Source organism: Gopherus evgoodei, chromosome 12 (assembly GCF_007399415.2).
Source record: "Gopherus evgoodei ecotype Sinaloan lineage chromosome 12, rGopEvg1_v1.p, whole genome shotgun sequence".
Lineage (NCBI taxonomy): Eukaryota > Metazoa > Chordata > Testudines > Testudinidae > Gopherus > Gopherus evgoodei.
This window is the reverse complement of record NC_044333.1, coordinates 26,543,225-26,568,467: the sequence shown is the minus strand read 5'-3', so window position 1 is coordinate 26,568,467 and position 25,243 is coordinate 26,543,225. Positions and strand designations below refer to the sequence as shown.

At 42.1% G+C, this 25,243-nt stretch overlaps 2 protein-coding genes across 3 annotated transcripts in view; one reads left to right on the top strand and one right to left on the bottom strand.

Annotated features, from left to right (window-relative positions):
- Window positions 1-14,744, bottom strand: part of TK2 (thymidine kinase 2) — a 52,214-nt gene extending 37,470 nt beyond the window's left edge. The window contains exon 1 of the mRNA XM_030582281.1: window positions 14,715-14,744. The gene's annotated coding sequence lies outside the window, so the exon portion shown is untranslated. The remainder of the gene's footprint in view (window positions 1-14,714) is intronic.
- CMTM3 (CKLF like MARVEL transmembrane domain containing 3) lies at window positions 73-24,436 on the top strand. 2 transcript variants are annotated; one of them, XM_030582283.1, is made up of 6 exons: window positions 73-301; window positions 2,533-2,756; window positions 16,848-17,003; window positions 19,665-19,760; window positions 21,083-21,203; window positions 22,115-24,436. In XM_030582283.1, the coding sequence occupies exons 1-6, from the start codon at window positions 208-210 to the stop codon at window positions 22,141-22,143; spliced, it is 720 nt and encodes a 239-aa protein (XP_030438143.1). In that variant the 5' UTR covers window positions 73-207; the 3' UTR covers window positions 22,144-24,436. The 2 variants fall into 2 exon arrangements, with proteins under 2 accessions (XP_030438143.1, XP_030438144.1); XM_030582284.1 differs by having other exon boundaries at window positions 74-301; window positions 2,578-2,756.
- The last annotated feature ends 807 nt before the right edge of the window (window positions 24,437-25,243 follow it).

The window sequence follows — 25,243 nt, the reverse complement described above, 5'->3', positions numbered from 1 at the left end:
AATTTTACTGAAACCTGTCTGAGTTTTTATCTTCTTCTTCTGAAGACAGAACAAAAAAATCCAGTCTTACTTAGAAATATGAACCTTAGCATAACAATTATAGTAATGCCATAAACAGTAAGTGCTAATGTACAATGCAAGTATTGGACAATATTTGGGCTAAGATGTATTTCATTTTCCACAAACAGCACTGCAATTTCAATCGAAATGGCTGCTGAAGAAGCTGTTGTGCTCTGTTCAGAGTACAACATTAAAGGTCAAGCACAGTTCAGAACCAAAGCATATCCGTTCAAATTGAATAGTAAGTTGTAGTTTAAAGCTAAGTATAAGCACAGCGCAATAGTCGTAAATTGCCTGATGCAAAGAATGTCAAACAGTAAACAAGGAAATGGGCTTTGTGTTAAAATTGATCTTTGCAAACATTTTGCATCTATTGCCAAACCAGTGACATAATTTCACTAAGGGCTCTTCTCACTCCTAAGCAGGCGATTTCTGGACAGGGAAGTGAAAGTTTGGTGAATTTCAACTCTGTTCCTTCTCATTATTTGTCAGGGTGAGGAATAGCAAAAGCTTGGGTTTGCTTCTCCACAGAAGTGAATAGATGAAAATTGCAAGAGGTAGCCTCTGCAAATTCCTCCATGGAAAAGGAAGACACAGAGATAGCACTTGGACCCTGGCTCTAGACCAGCAATTCTCAAACTGGGTTGGGATCCCAAAGTGGGTTGCAACCCCATTTTAATGGGGTTGCCAAGGCTGGTGTTAAGACTTGCTGGGGCCCAGGGCTTAAGCCCAAACCCCACCACTTGGGGCCAAAGTCAGCCTCAGGGCTTCAGCCCTGGGGGGTGGGCTCAGGTTACAGGCCACCTGCTTGGAGCTGAAGTCCTTGGGCTTTGGCCCCCCTGCCTGGGGCAGCGGGGCTTGGGCTTTGCCCTCTCTTCCCCTGCCTGGGGCTTAGGCTTTGGCACCCCCTCGTGGGATCATGTAGTATTTTTTTTTTGTCAGAAGGGGGTGGCAGTGCAATGAAGTTTGAGAACCCCTGGGCTAGACCCATCTCTGAAAATTCCATTATAGATTCTTACTACAGTACTACTAAATCAGTTTCTGTATCTTTTCTACATTTTTTCATTCATACATTTAATTCCATCTTAGACTTGAGCTCTTGCCTCCATGTATAGTTGCAATATACTTTTCATATTTTCTTCAGCATTCTCAATAGTTATTTTGCCTTTCTTCCCTAGCAATGATGAGCTACGCTTTCAGACGTACTTGTATGTTTGAGCCGCTGTTTCCACAACCTACATTAGTACCTTGTTCCATTCTCTTATTCTTACAAATATAAAGTTGTCTTCTGGTATTCCCATACTTGACTCCTAGTCCATTGGCACTTAATCTGCCAGTTTTTACTACTTCTAGTGAGGGTTCTGTTGCTATTCCATCCACTAAAATAATAATGCCCTGATTATTATTTTTGACCAAAATAACAAATAAATACAAAGACTGAAATGTGAATTTCACGACTGAAATGGCTGGTCAGTTACGGAACATCTCAGGTAAGAGCAGGGGTCAGCAACCTACAGCACACATGCCAAAGGCGGCATATGGGCTGATTTTTAGGAGGATGCTGCTGCCAGCCGGGAACTCAGCCACCAGCCCCGCTCAGCCCGCTACTGGCCTGGATTACGGAACCCCAGACCCGCAGCGGGATGAGCCGCTCAGCCTGCTGCCTGCGCTGCTGGTCTGGCATGTGAAACCTTAATGAAGACTTGGCACACCACTTCTCAAAGGTTGCTGACTCCTGGGTTAGAGAATTGTTTCCAGCACTTTAGCTATATGTACTTTCAACTAGTTAAGTTTACTGCTGTGTCAATGGTATGTTTAGTGTTGCATGTAATGGAAGGAACCTGAAATATGCATTGCTACCTTGTTGATGGTGTGTTGCACCATGATGTACTGGAATTTGGATTATTCTGGGGGCACAGGAGAAGTTGCATAGGTACTAAATTTAGATGGTAAAGACGGGAAGGCTAATGCAGCCAAAATTAGCGAGATTCAGGAACTAGCTCTGGGGTTTTGTAATGCTGTGGCACCAGGATACATTGGCGTCCAACTCTGTGCGTAGGAACAACTACATTTGTTTTCTGTTTATTTTAGGCATTGGGATTTGTGGGAGTTGGGCCAAAAATTAGCTGGGTCCAGATGTTTCCAGCACTGTCGTGCCACTGAGCATCAAAGTCTGGGGTTATTGATGTCATAGGAGCCGCTACACTTTTCTATTTGGCGTTACATGCTTGGGAGGCGGTGGAGAATAGCCAGCTCCAGGTGCTAGCGCGAGGTTTCTGCAGCGCTGCCGCACCGGGATGTATCAGGAAGTGGAAGTTTGGGGGCGCAGAGACACTACAGAGGGGTGAGGCTGGGGTACAAACCTTGGTTGCCTGCCAGCTTCCAGAAGGCGGCTAAGTGCAGGGGGTGGAGGCGCTCGGGCCGGGCACTCCCCACATTTGCAGCTGTTAAGTTTTTTTCACATTTCCGCAGTGTCACGATTTCCGTTTCCCTCCTTTAAAAAAAAAAAAATCCAAGTCCCCAGGCGCTCAGCAGCAGCCCGAGCCGCCCAGGCGAGCCCCGCTCCGCTCCCGGCCATGGACCTACCCGCTTCGGAAGATCCCGATGCCCAAGCGCCTCCGCCTGGCCTTCGCACGCTCCTGCCCTCCAGGGAGTTTCTCTGCTCTCGCAAAGGGCAGCTCCTGCTGGCCGAGTCGGTAAGGGCTCCGGGAGCCTCTTCCCCGCCCCAGCTTGGTAGGCACGGCCCAGGCGGGGAGGGACCGCGGCGGTTCTGCGGTGGCTCAGCGCGGGCCTGGAACGGCTTTCCCCCGCTGCTCATTTGGGATCCCCCCCCGCCCGGCCAGCCTCCATACTCCGGCCAGTGGGACAGCACGCTGAGCTCCCGCCGCAACCATGTAAACTAGCTTAGCTCCTTAGGGCTCCAGCCCCCTACCTCGCCCTATCTGCCCGACAGAGCTCAGCAAATCACGAGCCCTTAGGCTGGCAGAAAGCTCACTCAAGGAAATAGGAACCAGCTGACAGGCCTATTTGAATGGATATAGTAGGGGGAGGAGAGCTGTCTGCTTGCAAACAGAGGGCATGCCCGATTCCGTTCTCAGGTCAGTATAGCTCCCCACTAACTCCAGTGAGTGACTTCAATGGATTTACTCCAGTGTAAACTAGAGGAGAATTTGACTCTTCAGTGGGCTGTTTCTAAGTTAAGTAGGAGAAATTTCTCCCTATAATATGCATGTCCTTTTGTGTGTTAGCAAAATGCACAATAGGGATGATGCGCTCACACTAAAGTGAAAACATAACACACAAGGCCAAAGCTGGGTACAGTGGGGAACATTAGGATTAGTAGTCTGAGGGCTTGTCTACATCAGAAAGTTGCAGCGCTGGTGAGGGGGGTACAGCGCTGCAACTTTGAGAGTGTCCACATCTGCAGGGCATCACCAGCGCTGCAACTCCCTGTTTGCAGCGCTGGCCGTACTCCCGTTTTGTCTCGGGTGTAGAGGATCCAGCGCTGGTGATCCAGCGCTGGTAATGCAATGTAGACACTCACCAGCGCTTTTCTTGACCTCCGTGGAAGGAGGAAGCCTCTGGTAATCAAGCTGGTTTCCTTTCCCGGTTTGCTCTCTCGGTCCCGGAGCCAGCCAGCAAACCGCGGGGAAGGAGACCTGCTTGCTCGGGGTTCCGGGACCGAGAGAGCAAACCGGGAACGCCGCGGTTTGCTCTCTCGGTCCCGGAGCCAGCCAGCAAACCGCGGGGAAGGAGACCTGCTTGCTCGGGGTTCCGGGACCGAGAGAGCAAACCGGGAACGCCGCGGTTTGCTCTCTCGGTCCCGGAGCCAGCCAGCAAACCGCGGGGAAGGAGACCTGCTTGCTCGGGGTTCCGGGACCGAGAGAGCAAACCGGGAACGCCGCGGTTTGCTCTCTCGGTCCCGGAGCCAGCCAGCAAACCGCGGGGAAGGAGACCTGCTTGCTCGGGGTTCCGGGACCGAGAGAGCAAACCGGGAAAGGAAACCAGCTTCGCCGCGGTTTGCTCTCTCGGTCCCGGAACCCCGAGCAAGCAGGTCTCCTTCCCCGCGGTTTGCTGGCTGGCTCCGGGACCGAGAGAGCAAACCGCGGCGTTCCCGGTTTGCTCTCTCGGTCCCGGAACCCCGAGCAAGCAGGTCTCCTTCCCCGCGGTTTGCTGGCTGGCTCCGGGACCGAGAGAGCAAACCGCGGCGTTCCCGGTTTGCTCTCTCGGTCCCGGAACCCCGAGCAAGCAGGTCTCCTTCCCCGCGGTTTGCTGGCTGGCTCCGGGACCGAGAGAGCAAACCGCGGCGTTCCCGGTTTGCTCTCTCGGTCCCGGAACCCCGAGCAAGCAGGTCTCCTTCCCCGCGGTTTGCTGGCTGGCTCCGGGACCGAGAGAGCAAACCGCGGCGTTCCCGGTTTGCTCTCTCGGTCCCGGAACCCCGAGCAAGCAGGTCTCCTTCCCTGCGGTTTGCTGGCTGGCTCCGGGACCGAGAGAGCAAACCGCGGCGAAGCTTGTTTCCTTTCCCGGTTTGCTCTCTCGGTCCCGGAACCCCCCTTGAAGCCGCCCAACAGCGCTGCAGTGTGGCCACATCTAACACCACTTGCAGCGCTGGTTGCTGTAAGTGTGGCCACTCTGCAGCGCTGGCCCTATACAGCTGTACTAATACAGCTGTAACAACCAGCGCTGCAAAATTTTAGATGTAGACATGGCCTCAGGTACTGTGCCTGAGCACGGTGGCGTGTTTCCACCTTCCCAATGTATTTCCTTTTGTAATTTTTCATTAACTTTTTGTGACTGTTTCATAAGCTTACACTGTTTAAATGTTTTTGTGTGCACAAATTTATTTGGGAGTGATCCCTTTTTCAGTTTAAAAATTGATTTCTAACTCATAGCATAACTTGTGGTGAAGTTCCATTTATTGCTAATAAATAGAGAAGTTTGCAGAGACAAGGTCAGAAACCCATCTTATGCTAAGGGAAGAATGCATTTGATCTCCTTTGCAGAGTCACCCTTTATTCTGCTGCCAAATCAGCATGGGCGTGCAGTGACTAGGAATGAGGTTATGGTATCCATTGAAAATACAAAGATGGTTTGTTCATTTTCCCAAAATTATACTGTAGTCTTTCTCTAGCTCAAGATTTGAGAGCTGTGTTGTGTCTGACTCTAGAACTTCAGGTTTCAGTACTGTCTGACACTATACTTACTTATTTTTAATTTTGACAGATGGAATAGCACCACATTATTAAGACAGAAAAAAAAAGCATTAGGATTGCAAGAGAGTATATGATGAATAATGAAAGAAATTAACATATTTGAATCTTCAATCAGTTACTCTGGAATTAGCCAGAAATTTAAGCACCAAGCTCTTTCTGATTTTTTTCCTATTGAGTTTATGTAAAAGCATCACACTTGAAAAACAGATTTATCTTCTTGCAGGGGAAAATACTGCTTTTTAATTTTTAGATAGAATAGGCCAAGAATGGGAACCTGTCTACCATGTTTCATGTCATCAGGAAAAAGGTGTTTATAAAGGAAACTCATTCTATACTGACAGAGCACATCAGAAATGTGATGCTGGACTAATTCCCTTTTTTCACACACCCACAACTCACTCACAAAATGTTCACCTTTGGACCTGAAATATTCCATGCTTGGATCCCAATCCTGCACCCAGATGTGCAAGCAAAGAGCCGTGTGCTCACATGGAGTTCCATTGGCTTTAGGGAGAACCTTAGCATATGCAGGGGTCCATGCTAGCAGATCTCAAGGCAGGATGAGTTCACTAGTTTTTGCCTAAAAGTAAATTATTTTGGAAAGTGAGAAAAATTCTATCAGCAGTTTTTGAATTGCAAGAAGACTAAAACACTACACTTCTCCAATTGTAAAAACGTTATTCATTTTTTCTTCAAAACAGATGATCCCTTATATTTAAAATATTAATGTTAACTGGAATTTTGAAAACTCAGCAGCAAGTGCTCAACCACTGAGGCACCCAAAATCAGTAGGCAATAAATATAGATTACTGATGCATGTGAACTCACTCACTAGATCAGCTTAGGGGAAGGAAACTCATACAGGGAAAAGGAAGCTGGTTTGTAGAGCAGCAAGACACCACACTCTGGCTGTACTGTTTCCAGAAATCTCACACTGTGAATGAAAAGGGTAATAAGACGAATGGCTGACAGCATCTCTTTTTCCTGTGGGTTTATGGTGTCAGCTGCTGGGGTTAGCATGCTGTCTGGTATAGGGAAAACAGAGGCAGAGAGAGGCAAGAGACTTGGTTGGATAGGTGGAAAGTGTCATTAGGAAATAGGGTTGGTTTTGCGGGTATTTGGGTAGCTGGAAATTGCAGATTGTAGCGTGCACCAGCTCCATTGATAATTCTCATCCCTTTACTTTCTTTAAAAATTCCAGGCAAAAACCTAACCTTAAGGCAACATTTCAGGATGAGCGATCAAGCATTTAAATGTGCTCCCTTGAGCATATGACTTAAAATATTCTCTCTATATCATTATAAATTGTTACATAACACAATGTAAATTGGACTTTTCTATACATCCTTACATATAATGAATTGCAGTCTTTAGACAACGTGGCTTTTATGTCTGCAAAAGACATGTGTAAGGCATATTATTTCAGTCATGGGGCCACATTCACCCTTCTTTGGGGGTTAGATGGGTGAAGACAGCTTTAAATCCTATCAGTGAAGGCTGCAGCCTGAATTTACTAGCCACACTCTTTTCCAGCCAACCCACATTTTGGGCTGCATTGGCCCATGGGAGAGAGCAGGTTGCAGTAGCTATCCCTCCACTCCTGTTGGTCTTTGTCGCCAAGGTTTTGTTCTTTGATCTATCCTGGCAGAAGCCAACAGACCCTGAATGAATCTGTTCTGTGAATGATTATAGTTTTTATATGGCCAAGTTTAAGATGGTCCCATGCCTTCACATTTCAGATGAGGCCAGTTTGAAAACAGTTGAGAGATTGAGACCATCTGTCATTCAAGACAGCTCAGAAACTATGTTGCTACATTTAAGACAATCCTAACTTTCAGGCACCTGACACTATGTTGCTCCAGTTGTAAAATGATCTAAAAAAAAGGATGAAAATGTTTCAGCTTGCTAGCTTTGGGTGTTCCGAGCTTCAAAATAATTGAATTGAATTCAAACATCTCAAACTTAAAAATTAAGCTGACGGCAGAGTGTATGTGCTGTAATTTACTGGATACAAGGAGATAATAAAATCCCATTTTACATTACATTATATATAGTATTAATTCCCAAGTAATGTCAAATAGCACAAGGCCATAATTTATGGTGTAAGCACAAATGGGTAAAGTTAAGACTGAGCTGTCAACCATAACTCTGCATTTCCTGTCCAGAGTGCTTGATCTCTCAGCCTCAGTATTCCATTAATATTAAGAGGCATTTCTGCATGGAATATGTAAATAAATTAACACAGGTGGGACGTTTCAGAATAGGAATTTCATTTTATTCAGACTCTCACTGCTATAACTGAAAAGTAGTGTCACATTGTTATTTAGTGGCTTGGTAAACTGCAGAAATCTATTCAGTTTGAGGATTCAAAGCCATGTAGTTACTAGCATGTCTCAGTGTAGACTAGAATTTCTCTGTTTAGTTATAGAGTGCATCTCACGGCTCTTTCAGACACTCAAAACCTAAACTGAAACATTGAAAGAGTGATCAGCACCATAGAAAATGAATGTTAACAACTAACCTTGAGGAAGTTGGATGTGCCTGAGTTGCACAAAGGGGGCCAAAGCTGGCCACAATTGTCAGTTTGCAAATCCATCCAGTGCAGCTCCTATCTCAACCACATCTCAATATAGGAGGGCTGGAACACAGCCTCACTGCACCAATCTGCAGCTGGCATATGGTCAATAAGGTAGAATAGTCCCTTAGCAACTCTTAAGTTACATCAGGACTGGGGCCATTTAAGAATCAGGGAGCCATAACTGCCTTCCTCACTTCCCCACCCTCCTTTGCTAACATTGCTCCAGTCTCACAGAAGAGAATCTGGCCTTTAAGGTGGCTAAAAGGCACCCAGTCTTTAGTCTTGTACAGCATAATGGGCACACAAGTCTGCAGTTGCCAGATATGCTGCCATGTGTTACAAAGTGAATCACACCACTAGCAGTTTAGAGAGGACCATTGTGAGCTCTGCTCTGCTAGCGAGCTGCATGTTATTCCTATTGAATGAAACAAATGCTCATCCTGGCTATTTACATTAATTTTTGAACAAACAGGTTTCATTTCCACTCTTTGGCTGTAATTTCTCTGTCAGAGGCAGCAAAGTGGAACATAGATTGAGAGTTCCCAGCTTTGGGGAAATTCATTACTTCATTTAGCAGAAGTTAGGCTAATGCTGAAGCTAATTACTGCCAGAAGATAATTACTATCCTAAATTTTATTCACATAATGAGTTTCCCCCCTGCTCTCTCTTTCCCTTTTGGTCTGAACTTCTTATTTTGATTCCACCTGGAATAACTGCATAGCCGCTAAGAAGCAATAATGAGGTACATTAATTCAGATACAGGAGTTTTGCCTTCTCCCCTGATCCTGCTCACTCTTACTGCCTCTCCTCTCACACTTCAATCAATCCCTTATTCTCTGTTTAATTATTTTAATAATCTTCCCCTTTTAATTGCTCCTCTTCCCATATTCCTATTTGCTTTCCTTTTTCTCTATCCATTATATTTTCCAGTATTTTAAAATCTTCCTTCTCTTTATCCGCTCAGTTTTTCTGCAAACCATTGTCCCTTCCCTATTGAAGATTTTGGAATCCTTTCTAAGCTCTGTTCCACCCCCCTCTGTACCCCCCCATACACACACCCAAAAAAGACATGCCAGGAAATCATGTAACAGACAGCACTGCTGCTGACTTCCATACCATTGACCCAGGCAAGATTCCTTCTCATCCATTCTGCTCCCCGCTCCAAATATTTAAGTCAAACCTTCATGGTTGTCTTGGTCACTGCTTCTCTATTAAAATTAAGTGGTGCATCCCAACTCCTGTATGCCTGATGCACCCCTCTGGGAGGCACTACAGATTTTTGTAGGAACACCAGACAAATACTCCGAATTGTCCCTTCACAAGTATGGTAGATGTTGCAACACAAAGGATGCAGAAAAAGTGATGTTTGTTTTTCTTGTCTGCTGTCTTTCTTCTCTCTTTTCAGTCTTCTTCTCTGAAGGGAGCCCTATAACTGAAACTTCCAGATGAAAAGGTTGTGTAATCAATGCCTCTTCTGAAGAAGACCCCTACGACTTTGTGACTCAGTAAATAGAAGATGACCTCTGCAGCTAAATCTCTGGGGACAGAACTTCATTTCTGTGTCAAATATGGTGGAGAATTAGTAGCTGAGTACCATAAAGTCCACTGTGTGTATTTGTTTCTCACGTTGCATGAAGTGTGTAAACAAGATGAAATAGGGAAAATTAGAGCCACCGATGTTAACCCTCTGACTAAAGATCTTCCTTGACCATACTCAACAGGCAATTTGAATATGCAAGGCTGCTCTTTCCCATGAAGAGGGAAAATAACATGGATTTGAACATTCAGGCTGGTGGATGGTGGCCAGTGAGACTATGTATCACTGTGCAAAGCTCTAAACTATTGCCTGGCCCTCGGTATGATCCCCGATGAACTGCAGTTGAGGGTGTACTCAGTACAAAGAGGCTAGAAACGTCTTCACTACCTCCAGAGGTCCTTCATTAATAGAAGCATAATCCACTCTAACCATTTTAATTATGTTTTATACCTGTAACTGAATGACACGACTAGCAGGTAGGAATTATTACTGATAACTTAGGAGCCCCAGGTAAATGAGATTAAGAAAGTTTCACGTAGATGAAAAATATCTTTCTAAATGCAGTAATAAAAAATAAAATCAGGCTCCTTGAACAGTTAATATTAAATAGTCTCTTCATTAGCCTGTTCCCTTATGGTGGGACCCTTTTTACAACAAGATATTGTTGTGGTCCTGTCTATGGACTGTTATGCTAGAGTTGTCAGCACACAAGTACTCCCACACAGTGGAAGGGGTGGCAACCTGGCTAAACTCTCAACAGCAATTTTAGGTGCAATAAGTGATCTCAGTGCTAATAAGTGATTCCAGAAGTCAATCTTGTATTTTGGGGGTTCTCGTGACTCCTGCTATGAAATTGTTCTACCTTTGCTTGCTATGATTAAGGATAATTTGAAGAACTTTCAGGAGCAGTTGAGCTTTCAGTGGTCTTAGAACAGGGACTTGTGAACTCTTCTCTGGCTAGAACAAACTTCCTCTCTCTATTTTTAGCACAGAAATAGAAAGGAGAGATATTTAGAAAAACTGACCCGTTACGACTCCTTGGCCCCTCTCCAAAGCAATGGTTAAAGATGGGACTTCAGAGAAGGGATGAGTATTACATAAGGTGTCTGACTATCAAACTTTCAGGTAGAAAAATCATAGGCAGTTCAATATCCTCAGTGGTATAACAACAAAACATACTGGCTGTCAAAATTCTTTTGCAAAATGAGACCAGACTGTGGCCAGGATAAAAGTCAGTCCCTGAATTTTACTGTCCTTTTAGATAGGTAAGACAAGCCAAATAAGAGTGAAGCAGATAGAAAACCCCCATTTTCATTTGCAAATTTAGCATGTAAACATTGTCAGTAAGCAAATAAAAAAAAATGGTTAGATTACAATGGTTTCCATTTCCTTTCTGCTTTCTTCTGAACTTGTCTCTGTCTCTCTCTCATTGAAGTCCCCAGCTATGTGCACTGGAAGTTAATATGAATCTTTCCATTGACTTCAGTGGCCTTTGGATCAGTCCCATATCCATTATAACCACTTCCTTAATATGACAGTAGAGCACAGCGCCGTTGGAACCTATTTATCATGAAAGAACTAGCATCTGTCCCCAGCTGGGGGACGCTTTAAAGTTGCTCAAAGAACTATTACATAATCCTATCATTTGTGCCAAGTTTTGCTTCTTACAGCTAATTAAGTGGGTCACTTTAACCCAGATGAATCCATTTTCTATTGTCAAACTATTAGAGAATTACCCTCAGGCACGTTAGCACAAATATAGGATGGGTTTTTTTCTGCCAAAACGCACACACTGCTCTCTTTTCTCCTCCGTGAGTTTGGACTGTGGATCATTGTATGGCTTCTACTATGACGTTATTTGTTAGGACTGCCCTGCTTGGAATCTAAAGAACAAAGCTTTCTATTAAAAGTTGGAAGCCAAGAGTTTGTTCCTATATTATAAGCAATTGTACTGGCTGATGGTAAAACTGGTAAAACCATCACCTACCTTAGTGGACAGAATTATTGATAGTATCTACTGGGAGTGTGTGGTGATGGTGCTAATATTATGAAGTGTAATAACTTTACAAGGCTGCAGAGTTCATAGAATTCAAATCTCTGTCAGACCCAACATTTACATCACTAAAAAGAGACAAGTAGCAGTTCATGTTATATTAGTAATACTGACAAAATATTGCAAGTTATAAAACACTGAATAACTCAGAGTCCACACAGCAGTTACTTTTTTTAAAAGCCTGTTGTTTCCTGCTTTGCTTGACACTTTTGCTGGAGTCCTGAGATACTGGGAAAACCCCACTGGATGATCTTTTTCTGTTTTGAAGTTCCCACATCAAGAGAATATAATTAGCATCAACAGAAATCTGAAGATAGAATGAGGCCGACCTAGGAAAAGTGCATCTATATGGTTATTTCAAAACAAAATTCCTAGTGGATTTTGCCAGCATAAGGCAGACGATGTTGGTGATTTCATATATTAATAGAATTTAGAGCTAGGAGGGATCATTAGATAATCTAATCCAGCCTCCTGTATATCACAGGCCATTACATTTCACCCAGTTACCCTTGTATTGAGCCCAGTAACTTATGTTTGACTTGGATTTCAATCCAAGCACATACTGCCACTGTCTCACACACACATTAGTTTTGTGCCTGAAGGTTCAGAATCTCTGCTGATATTTGCAAAGATCTCACTAAACACAAGCTCTCTCTCCATATATTCCTCATTTTATTCCTATGACTTTGTATCCTTGACTTCGTGGATTTTAAAGTACACTCCACTTCATTTGCCTCAGAGTGGGCTGCTATTTGCCTTAATTGTTGCCAAAAGGTTGCTCTTATGAGAATGCAAAGGCTACTCTATATGGCCAATCCACCTGAATTAGCTCATGCCTTTGATGGAGAAACTCTGCTCTGCTGGCGGAAATGACAAATGTGCACAATAAAATCTGGTGTGAATATGCTAAATTAATGGAGTCTGGTATAGAAGCTCTCTGTTATTTTCCTCCGTTTTTATGGACCACTCACCTCTGAATTAGGTCTTTTTGCTTTTTCATCTACGTTCTTTATAGGGTAATTCAGTTCTTAAATTGTGCTTAATACTTTTTGATAAACCTAAGCTATGAAGTACAGTTTGGGTCTAACTCTTCCATTATTTGGATTCGGAGGGCCCATCTTTGCTGCACCTATTTATTCTTGTTTTGTTTGTCCTCATGCCCGTACCTGCACCTTTCCCCATCCCCTCTGCCCTGCCTTCAGCCAGACAAAGGACAGGAGATTTTAAAGAAGAGCAGTGAGAAACAATACTTCTCAGATTCTCAGTATTATGGACCTTCCAGCTAACTCCAAATGAAACAGTGGGTCCAAGTTATGTCCGGCAAATGCAAGTGCAGCAGATATGCTTATAACACAAAGTTATGGGACTTTCTATTTCCTAGCCAGAGATCAGTGGCCAGACTTATCTTGGAGGAGAAGGGGGGTTGGGGAATGAAATCAGCACTTTTCAATTTGTACTTCTACAGGATATGTCATTTCTCATATTCCTCTGCACCCTCCCATAATCTGCAACACAAAGGCTTCATCCTTCCCTATCAAATGTGCACCCCTAATTTGAGTCACAAGAATCATCCACCACCTACGAACAGTATCAGTTTTTTATAACAGGTTCCTAAAATGAAACAAGAACAACGTCATATACATATTTACCTACATCTTCCTAGGAATTTCATACCGCCCCTCCCAGTCTACCACCACAATTCTAACACACCAAGACAAGATATATTCCATCAGAAACTGCTATCTTCCAAGCCCCTGAAACTACTATTCCTTCCATCAAAATCTCAGCACTCACTTGTCTGTACTCATTAGGATCAGAGTAAGGTTGCATATTTGTGACAAAAGAAGCCTACAAGTAAAGGGTGGTGGATGGGAGTAGGAGAGTATCAGAAGTGACATATTCCGGGAGAGAAGGAACATAACTGGGGATATCCCAGGGATTATTTTAGGGATTGCATAGTTAGTCATTGAATTTAGCAACCTTAATTCTAAATTAACCTTTGTGTGAAGCCTCTAAATCTTCCTCTACGACGACCTCAGTGCTAGCTGGAGTTAGAATCTCTACTTGTGTCCCCCGCCCAACTTGGTTCTGTGTTCCTCATTAATCTTTACTAGAGCACCCACCTCAGTCTTTCATAGTCATTGCTTAACATGGGCATGTGGAGGGAAGGGGCAGTTATAAGTAGTCACACACCTGGCCAAAAAAAAAATAAATAAATAAAAAAAAAAATCAAGCTAGGTCGTTGAGGGGTGTACTTTAAGCACAGTGCTACCTGAGGTATTGTTCCCAGATTATGACAGATCCCTCACTTTATTCAGACCACTTTAAGCACTGATTGTATCTAATTATAAATAACAAACACATCAAAAAGCCAACAGCTGAAACAGGGAATGAGATTACTAACAGTGTCTTCCATGGTATTCTGGAGGATGAGCTGAGTCCGTTAGATACATGAGAATCAAATGGAATATTGGGCACAGAGCATGAGGTTGAGCCATCACACAACAGAACTGGATACAGGAGTAAGCCATAAGTATTACACACACATCCACTCTTCTATAAATCTGAACAAATCCATCTGATATTAAATGCATGGGATGATTTATTGCTCTCAGTTATGATGTTCCCTCTACATCTGGTCACAGATGGAACAATGTAATAAGGCACTTAGAGATCAGTATGAAGGTTTGTTAGTTTAATAAATTAGTAAATAATCTCAATAAGATTAAACTGCTTAGCACTCTCTCAACCTAATGTGCTTTTCAGGTATATGTATTTGAGAGCACTGAATGACCTCTCACAGGAGCAATTAGTGACTTATGTGGCAAATGTAAAACTCCTTAATTGATATACAACTGGGTGCAGGGAATATGTTGTAGCTGCAGGCAGCCAAACCAATAGATCTGAAATTCAATGAGGCAAACGCATTGACCCAGGGCCAACTTCAGGTTTTTTGCCGTCCCAAGCAAAAAAAAAAAAAAAAAAGGGGGGGGGTGCTGCCCCTTGAAAAGCGCTGCCCCAAGCACATGCTTGGAACGCTGGTGCCTAGAGCCGGCCCTGCACTGACTCCTCCAATCTAAACACACTGTTTTCAAGAAGCAGTGTCTCCTTTTCAGAAAGAGCCATCTGAAACAAACATGTACACCCCTCACTTCTTTGACACTAGTGATGGGCTTGAAAAGCTCCACATTTAGGAGGGGGAATTTGAACTCATATTCTGACTAGACTTTTGTGGCTTGCTTATCGCTGTAATGATCTAGAAACATCACTGACCTTTGTTGGGTTCAACATTTGGCTCTGTAAAGGAAGTCTGGACCCATCTGTATCAGACACCTGCAAATACAGAAATTCTAAGCATAATTGGATAGAATCATGTTCCAAGGCTGTTCCATAGTATAATCACACTTGTGAAATTAAATGAACATTTCAAGAGTGCATTCCAATTAGATTTCCATTCAAAAAGCAGCCCCTTGTGCCCGTACATTTTTATGTTTGACTAATATATAATAAACTGTCATTTAATTAAAACAAGACAGCTGTGGAGTAGTTTCTTCAGGCACAGACCACACTCAAACACAGCACAGACCTGTAACCCAGGACCAGAACCTAGCACACAACATTTGTGAACTTTACTGATATCGTATTTTCCAGCTAGTGAATAAAATAACAGTGAAGAAGGAGCACATTTGCTTCATTCTGTTTGAAAAGGAAGCGAATGAAATACCAGTGATAATACCACCTAGGACTATCTGAGTAGCAAATCTAAAATTTTGCATTTGGGAATGGTTCAGAAGAGGTGTGGCTTGCTGGGCAATTCAGTAGGTAAATTTTGTGGCTTGGCATGCAAATAACATTTTTTTTAATTACTATGCTAGAGATTTTTGTTATTAGGGAGATTTTGAAACACACAAGTGAATTTGTCCAGAGAGAAGCCAGCAGTGCTACTAATGCTAAATGGTGCCATCTTGGAATTCTGGGAGTGGAGCCTGGGCATGCTGCTGCTTTATTGCCTTCCCATCAGTGCAGAAATGTTGTATTGCAGCTTCCCATTGAGTTGCATTAAACAATTGCCAAATATTGCTTTATACTTGGTTTGATTGTTATGGCAGGTATGTCCTCTTCTTGTGGTTGGCCAGAGCAGGCTGAGAGAGAGCAAGAGAATGTTAGTTGAGGGGGAGGGGAGATTGTTTTAATGGTTTTAATTAATACACATCTTATGGGGAAAAATTAAAGGTGGAGAGGCTGACTGGCTACAGCTAAAGACAGAGCCAGAGGCCCATAAAGCTGGTCTCCAACCCTTAGACAAAGTATGTCAGGCTAGAATTTCTCAAAACAAACAAGGGGGTGCGGCAGGGAGTTATTTCTCAAAATGGGTGATTTAATTCATTTTTTCACATGTAAAGGTAAATAAAATTTAATATTTAAAAGTATATAATAGATTCAGTCTGTCCTCCATCCTTCCTCCCCTCACTGAAGTAAGAGTGTATAACCCATGGCTTTCATGCTACAGTTTCCCATCTGTAAAACTAAAATGACAGACACTTTTCTTACCCTCACAGGTGTGTCGTATTAGCGGCAGTCCAGCCCAACATTCTTTATATTTTTGGGGGGGCTGTGATTCAGGTTGTGCTGTATTTTTTTAGTCACATCTCCATTGTAGAGCTTTCCTTTTTAAGCCATAATATAGCAATGCGTTTCCTTGCAGCTACAGTGTTGCTGAGAAAGTATCCATTTCTGTTGTTTTGGAGGTTTAAGGCAGAGTGGGCTAAATATCCTTATACAACACACATAATAGGTTCATTTTATCTGAACCACCATCTCCTTCCTGAGAAAAATCTTACCGAAGTCTGTTTTTACCAAAGCAAAGCAGTCAGTATTGGAAGAAAAACAAGAACCTTTGACTCACGGGAACCTTTGAACATTAGCAACTGTCAAAGGTTGTTTTTTTTTTATCATCATCAACAGAAGAAATTATATTTTTTTTCTTTTAACTTTACTGACAAGACTAGTACCTCTGGGCTATCTGAGCAATGACTTGGATTTCAAATGGGAACTGCATTGCCGTGATTGAAATCTTAGAATTTATAAATTCATTTTCTGACAGATTCCAACTTGATCACTTAATTATGTTCCCAGAATTGTTTACAAATCAGGGCCAAATGATAGGTGTGAATCTGAAGTGGCTCCCCAGCAGCCAACTTCCAAATCCATTGGAATGGACGGAGTTATTTTAAATTTACACAATTCTATGCAAGAGGAGCATGTAGAAAGTAGCATTTGCCATCAGTCGCTGGATTGACTGAAATATGCACAAGAAATCTCTCTTCAAAGCCTCTCAGAACTACCCTGGACTCTGTCTCTGCTGTACCATGTGAATAATAAGCTATGTTTTCCCTTGTACTCTAGGTGCTGTCATTTATCACCTTTATCTGTTATATTGCATCTTCAGCTGCATCTTTCATGATGGCACCACTCATAGAATTTCTGCTGGCACTGTTTCTTTTCTTTGCATACTCCTCTAAGCTTAATGAGAAGTTTAAAGGAATCTACTGGCCTTTGTCGGTAAGTGGGATGTGAAATTCACACACAACTTCAATTGTACAGTATGAAAGTAGATGATAAAAGGGATAGAGCTGCATTTTACACTAATTGCTAACAACTTGACCTTTATTATTAATAAATTCTTTTTAGTCTTTCATCCCACAGGACCCAAAGTCAGGTTACGAACTATAACTTTGTAGCTACCATTTTTTATGGGAGGTAACATTGTAGTTGGTGCCAGGCCTAGGGCCTACTGACTCTCCAATTGACTTGCCGTGTAAGGTTGTATTCTCAAAAGCACCTAGCCTCAGCCTAACTCAGCTTTGGGCCAGCACTAGGCACTTTTGAAAAATTCAGCCCTTAATCTCTGTGCCTTAGTTTCCCCATTTTGTGATGTGAGGGTCAAAATATCACCTTGCTAAAGTACTCTGAGATTCTCAGTTAGAATGTGCTATATAAGTGCAGTCATAGTAGCGGTTGCCCTGACAACACAGTACTAATGTATTTGCTGTGTGATGGCGGGAGGAGCTATCTGACCCTTCTGGTAGTTGATCCCCAATTTGTATGAAGAAAATCACCTTTAAACTGAAAAGCAGCGTATTTGATCTATAGCAGGGGTAGGGCAACCTATGGCACATGTGCCGAAGGCAGCACGCAAGCTCATTTTCAGTGGCAATCACGCTGTCTGGGTCCTGGCTGCCAGTCCGGGGGAGGGCTCTGCATTTTAAATTAATTTTAAATGAAGCTTCTTAAACATTTAAAAAACCTTATTTACTTTACATGCAACAATAGTTTAGTTATATATTATAGACTTATAGAAAGAGACCTTCTAAAAATGTTAAAATGTATCACTGGCACGTGAAACCTTAAATTAGAGTGAATAAATGAAGACTCAGCACACCACTTCTGAAAGGTTGCCAACCCCCCTGGTCTATAAGAAGCCTGCAAGGAATTGCAGGTTATTACTCACACTGACCACTGGATGGCTCTGTTGCTCCAAACATTCACTTCAGGGAACATTTATCTAGCAGGACAACTTATTTTTGCTTAGGGAAAAATCCCAACCTAGTTCAGTTTGGATTCCCTAGTGCAACGTAGGGATAGTTGGTCTTAATGAGTTCTGAGTTAAATATTGGTAGAGTCTTTGGTGGATAAAACTGTAGCAGTAACTTCGTCATCTCAGGGACAGTGTACATATTTTTAGAGCTTGTGTTCTCAGTTCTAATCTCAAGAGCCCTCTCCCCACCACCCTGACTCCTTTTCAAATAAATGCTTGTCTTTTACTGTTTTATAGCACCCTTCACAGAACCATCTAAGAAAAAAATCAATTGCATATTTATTATGTCCATTATGGTAATGTGTACCAACCTCAGAATTCAGACTGCTGACCACCATTTAACCTCAAAGGAATTCAATTTCCTGGAGGATTTGTGTCTTATGACAACATCTGAGTTGTCCATCTGTTCAGAAAAGACAAAAGATGTGAACAGAGGTCAAGATATCAATTCCCCCCCATCTCACAACGTTTACATGTGTATTAGCAAATCATTGTTTTTATATGACATACTATTTAGAGATGCCATTTCCACAGCACATTACAAACACTGGTATAAGACATGTTCCCTGCCCCAAAGAGCCTACAATGTCAACCATCTACACAGCACATTTTACCTAGAAGAATGAAAGATTTCATCTTCCTCCATCACTTTCTTGGTAGCTTGGATATTCTACATTTCATAGACTGAACAGAATTCTCTCTCAACCTTTCACTCTTTACTTGTCAGTACACATTTAGTATAAACTACAGCATAAGCGCTAGGCAAACATTTCTGATCTGGTACTGACGATAATGTTTTCATTTATACAGTAGGAAATATTTAAGTGCATTGTTGTGCCCTTGCTGTGCCACTCAGTCTCCTGGCTGGTGCAATTGTTGCCTGAGGAGAAAATAATCACATTGATTTGGATAGTTTCTTGTAATGTAATTAGATTCTCAGCTGTATAATTTATTATTATCATTAAGAAAATCACTGTGTACAAGATAGAAGCAGTGGAATTGAGGCGCTAGAAATACTTACAAGTAGAATAGATAATCCAGTGCATGACCCAGCCTGTATGATATGTGCTCTTGTTCTTTGGCCATCTAGTTGGTATCTCAAGTGGCAGGGCTTTCATAATTTCCTGTGGAGGCGACCGGCAGTCTAAATCGATTCCAGTTGGAAAGCTTCTGTTAATCATTTCTAGCTGTCAGGCAGTCATGTTCCATGCATGATCATTGACGACAAAGCACCAACTTCTGATCTCAGCAACACTAGCATAAATCCAAAGTGATGCCTCTGTTCCTAAGTGGAAAGAGATCCTTCTCGATCCAATGTAAGGTTTGCATTGATTTCTGTGGACTAGCAGTAGCTTTGGATTTGTAATGTCACTGAGATCAGATTCTAGCTACTGGAGTCAGGATCCCATTGAAAAACCTTTTTTTTTTTTAATTTTGATTTCTCAGATATACCAAGAAATAGCAGGTCTACATGCAGATAATAAAATAGTTATAACTATATAATCTTGAAATTCTCATGACAAAGAAATATTTTTAAAGTCCTCATTTTAAAAGCAATTGTAATAGGACTTTAATGTGTTACAATAATTTGACTATTTAAATCAGCACTGCATTGTGTTATACAGGATTTCTTGCGCTGTGTCACTGCTGCCATTATATATTTTGCCATCTCAATCGCTGCAGTCTCAAAATATTCTGATGGAGCATCCAAAGCAGCTGGGGTAAGTACTAAAAGGAGAAGAGCAATTTCCACTTCTGCATCTTGGTGAACTGTACTTCAATACATTTGAGAAATAGCCTCATCTTGATCTCATTGAAATCAGCGGAAGTTTTGCCATTGAATTAATTTAGGTCAGGATTTGGCCCAAAGAGGAAAAGTGGTTTATTGTTTAGAACAAGGAACTGGGAATCAGGGGATCTGGGATCTGTTCCTGATGTTGCCACTCACTCATTATGTGACCTCGTTTACTCTTGCCTCCGTCTCCCCATCTGTAAAATGAAGATAGTAACACCCATTTCTGTAAAAAGCACTGAGATCCTTGGATGAAAAGCCCTATATAGTGACCAAGGGTTGTAATTCTACTTAATAAAACATGATCTATGTTGCAAATATTTTCAGATTTGTGTCCTTGCTGCCTGTTTTTGCACCGAGCAGCTGAGAAAAAAGCAATGGCATTTTACCCTTTAAACACCATGTCACCAGCACATGGGCTGTGAATTGCTTTTCCTAGGGAGCTCACAGTCAGCATTTTGTGCTCAGAACCAAGACAAGCTCTTTCCATTTGTAACTTGAAGCCAAAAAGATATAAATATTTTATGCAACATATATAATATAAATCAAATTTGCATATTTTTAAAGAGATCTTGGATTCTTTCCTCCCTGTCAGCCAAACACCTTAACCAAATCATTGGAAAGTAAATACAATTGCATAATAAGGGTTTGATTTTCAATCTACCTTTGTCATTCTTTTTATGCATGGGAGGTATCATATATGCTAGATTCTTAGCTACAAAGGCCTCATTTTTTTCAGCCTCTTTGTCCTGGTTAATCTAAACAGGCATCTCCAGAGACACTGCACCCAGCACAGCTCATTCAGCAGCAGATGACTAGCCTGGCAGAAGGCCTTGCAAAATGGCAAAAACTAGGCCTATGGAGACGGAAAAGGATCTTGATCTCCCAGATTGGAAACCCCTTTGTATTCAAGAAATTCCTGAGTCATGCTGGGTCCCATGGGACCCCTTTTGTATCTCCAAACATAGGGGCATGCCAGGTGCTCAATGGTGCATGTGGCTAGAGCATTCTGGCTGTTCTGAACTATGAAATGACCCAGAGGTGACTAGGGGAAGCCTCCTTTTAGATCCACCTCACAAGTTGTTAGGCAGGCCCTCAAAATATGCTCCTAAGCCACCTTTGCCTTACACCACCACTCCAGTTGCCCCATGTTTCCGCAACAATTTGCCTATTGTTAATTAAGTTAGCCCATTTTTGTCCTGGATGGTTGACATGAACTGCTGATGAAGAGACTATCCTTCTGTTGTATAGGTATTTGGCTTTATAGCCACAATAGTGTTTGCTGTTGATTTCTACTTTACCTTTAATGACCTGGTCACGTTTCTCAAACAAGGCGGTTCCGAAAATGCCACTGAAGCACAAAAGTCAGAAGGTAGGTAAATGCCCCTGTTATGTTTTACAAGTGATCAAGCAAAACCTCTAGCTCTTATCTGACAGATATGTGGGAGTTCCCAACATTAACTAGTCTACTCAGACTCTGTTCATGGTGACCCAGAACTCGTGTGTGTTAACTATTCTCTGGTATGAAGCCATTGCAGTCAATAACATAGTAACTAAGGCTTCTTGATTAGAGAAAGTGAAATCTCCACCCTATTTTAAGAAAAAATGCATTCCTCTGTATTTTGTCTAGTCAAATTTTAAATGTGCCCACTGATGATGCTTCCTCTGGGAGACTGTTACGTAGACTAATAGATCTTACTGCCAGGGAGTTTCTTCCTTGCACCAAAAGGTTCTAATATTTTACATATCACCGACTGTTTTAACAGCTAATACCCGTTAGCCTCAAAGATTTTCATGCCATGCATTCCATGGGCTTTCTAATTCTTTGCCTTCAACTAGACTCATGTACTGTATTGACAATATGAATAGGAGCGGAGCTGTCTAGGAAGACAAGGGATTACCATAAAAACAAGAAGGGGGTACTCTTGTTAGCAAAACATAAGGCTTATAAAAGACAGCACAAATTTTATAGAAGGTCTTTAATCAAACTCACGTCTTTTGTGAAGGCTTCCTTTTCACAGTGACCTTGCTGATGGTATCTCCATAACTTCTTTCGCTTGAACTGTTGTCCTTTGTATTGTGTTTGTCTGAGACTAACTCCTGGGCAGGACTTTGAAGCACCACAATCATTTGTAATGGTATGGAAATAAAAGCTGTAATTAAAGAAATCCTCGTAAGACCCTATTTTCTTTGAAGCAGACACCTAAACCAGAGCAACAAGTCTATTTGAACACTGCAGCTTCACTTTTCTCACTGCGCCCCCCCCCACTTTTTTCCCCCCAGATGAGGCCTCCGATTCGGATTCGGACTGAAGAACAGCACACCTACGGATTGTGAAGTCAAAAGGGAAGAGATGACCAAGTTCTTTCCTATTTGCTAAATGCACTGCCAGTTGAAATGTTTCCCTTTCTTGTTTTGGTCTCAGTCACCAGTACGTTCTCTCTCTTTTTCCATCACTGTTTACAGAGTCACAAAAACCAGTGACTCAGTGGTGTGGTGGAAAGAATATTTCAGTGTCACAGAACATTTGTTTGGAAACTGGCCATTTTGTAGGTGTGCAATCTTGTACCTAGATATTATCTTTTAATATGCTTTATTTCAAACTTTACACTAGATTTCTGAATCTGAACTTACTACTTTTTTCCCCCCGATTAAGAAGCCAATAGTATTCCTTTAAATAAAGTCCCACTACCTCTACTATCTCAAGCATTTGAAGGCACAAGTTATATTGGATATGTAGGTTTCAGAAGGCTGTGTATGTGTGACCATGAAAATGGCAGCTGGACATCTGCAACATGAGCAAATCTGAAAATGCCTCAGGTTAGCTGGTTTAGTGGACATTCAATTTTCTGTCATTTTGTAAGATTTTCTGAGGAGAAATCGCTCTCTTTCTAATCTGCTTCTGTGGCGGCACATCATGCTCTTCAAATTTTATTGCAAAAACGAGGCTGAGCATGAGACACATTGTTTTAACCTTCCCTTCCTACCAGCAGGGCAGAAGCCTCTATGTGCAGTCTGCACATTTAGCTCTAGTTTCAGTGTGCATGGCCAGATGGGCCTGGCTCAGAGTCATCCACATGACATCTCCTACCCCATCAAGCCTGTAAGAATTTCCGCACGAGAAACCACTGCACAATTTCTTGCTCTATACTTTTAACATCAGTCCTCCAGTCAATAGTGTTTACCCCAGGTAGGGAACCACAGGGCTTACAGCTCCTAATAAAGCCAGGCTGCCACAGAGAATGGAGGAAACAACCCAGAGGCAAAGGCTTCTGCAAATCTCACCTTATCTATACTTTTGTGGTATAGAAGGGCCATACCCACTGTGGAGAGGCAAACCCAGCCTCCTGACAGAAATCTCAGTGCAGCAAGTCGCACTTTCCCAGCCCTCTCTGGTTTTTCTGAGAGGCCAGATTTGTCCCTTGGTGTGGAGTTTCTAGGAAAAACTCCTGCATTTCAAAGGGTTCTCTTTAGAGAGAGGGTAACATAACCTGTCTGCAGTAGTCATACCTTCTGACAACGTATATACACATCCCAAATAACTTGGTTAAAAACGGCAAACTCCATGTATGGCATTTGATATGCTCGTTTCAAAGAAACTCATATATGTTAACAAGCATTTCATATAGTCACAGGACTGGTGGCTTTTCTTTAAACAAAAAAAGACTTCATCAAGAAACAGCAGATGGTACGAACAGAGTAAATGAAAACAGAGCTAAAACAATAAAGGCAGTTTTTGCTGGGAATAAACATATCCCACTTGTGTTTCAGTGACCTGCTAGCAGCTGGCTGTTAGCTGTCCAGAAGCAAGGTACCGATTAGCAGCGTAGAGGTGTTTCAGACAGAATGGTCTGGCTTAATAAGGGGATATCTGAAAGACAACTTTCCCATTCTCCACACCACCGAAGGAGTAACAACAATGAATGTGAGAAGTAATCAGCACTTATCTCAGGAAAGAGCCCTTTGGACTTTTTCCAGTGTGGAATTCTGCATTTCTGTCATGCTTCTCTTTTACTGTAATATGTTTACTGGCATTTACTGTGATGTTAGGGAACCTGTGGTAATTTTTACACTGTCTTTTTGTAATTTTAAATTCTTTTTTTTTTTAAACATACTGCATGTGAAACCCTGGAAACTAGCCCAAGATTAACATTTATAAACTATCCTGGATTATACCATCTTTAACAGAAGCTGAGTTTTGTGTTTTCCTTTACATGTTTTTTTATTTTACAGTCTCATTTTATAAACATTTCATGCTTTAAACCAGATACAATAATACAGTTTAGATTAATTGTGCCAGTTAACACAGAGCATTGTAAGAGGCAGTGAGAAATGTGCTGCCTCAGCACTCAGAGATTGTAGGCTCACTGCTGTATTTTTGTAGAGTATACCACACTCCTCTAACCCATGCATAAAAGGGATGTCACCATAAATGTTGTTATGATCTCTTCAGCACTCTTTGGAAGTAAATAAGATGCTGTGTGTTTTGGGATCTGATATTGTCATTCTTGTAAACAAATCTGCTCTTTAGATTTGCAGTTTATTCACATACTATTTTTGGAACTCAGGAATTATTCCTAAAATAAAAATGAAAATAGTGTTTTTTATGCTGATGTCCTCAAAATCAAGAGATGCATAAAAAAATATTAAGATATTTCAGTATCACTTTAATAATACATTGTGTTGCTTGCTGTTACGATTTTATATTTATTGTTGAGATATCTGTTTAAAGCCAGTCATGATTTTTTGGGGCCTGATTCAAAATTTTTTTAATACTTGGGACTAGCCATGCTACACTAAAGTCCTCAGTTTTTGACACGTTCAAGTCAATGGGACTTCTGGTTGCTCAGGACCCCTGAAAAATCAGACCTTGAGGGAATCAGCTGTTATTCTGAGTGCAGAGGTTTCTTCTACTGAAATTGTTAGTTCAACAGTTTGTTATGATCAGGGCCGGCTCCAGCTTTTCTGCTACCTCAAGCTGGGGAAGTGGCAGCACTTCAGCGGCAGCTCAATTGTGCCGCTTCTTCTGCAGCAGTTCGGCGGCGGGTTCTCCTTCTCTTCCTCTTCAGTGGCAATTCGGCGGCAACTCAAAGAGGAAAAGAGGGACTGAGGGACCCGCCGCTGAATTCCTGCCAAAGACCCGGACTTGCCGCCCCTTTGAATTGGTCGCCTAAGCACCTGCTTCCTACGCTGGTGCCTGGAGCCGGCCCTGATTATGATCATACTGCTGTTTTCTGCATTTTTAACCCCCATATATTTTAGTTCAATAATAATAATAATTAAAGTCAAAGCATTTACAAGCTGATATAGGTATCACTTCACCTACAACTGAAATGTAGCTACCTAGCTTGAATTTCCACAGTTCTCGAGCAGCACTCAGCAACAATACACAACAAACGAGGCTAGGAAAAG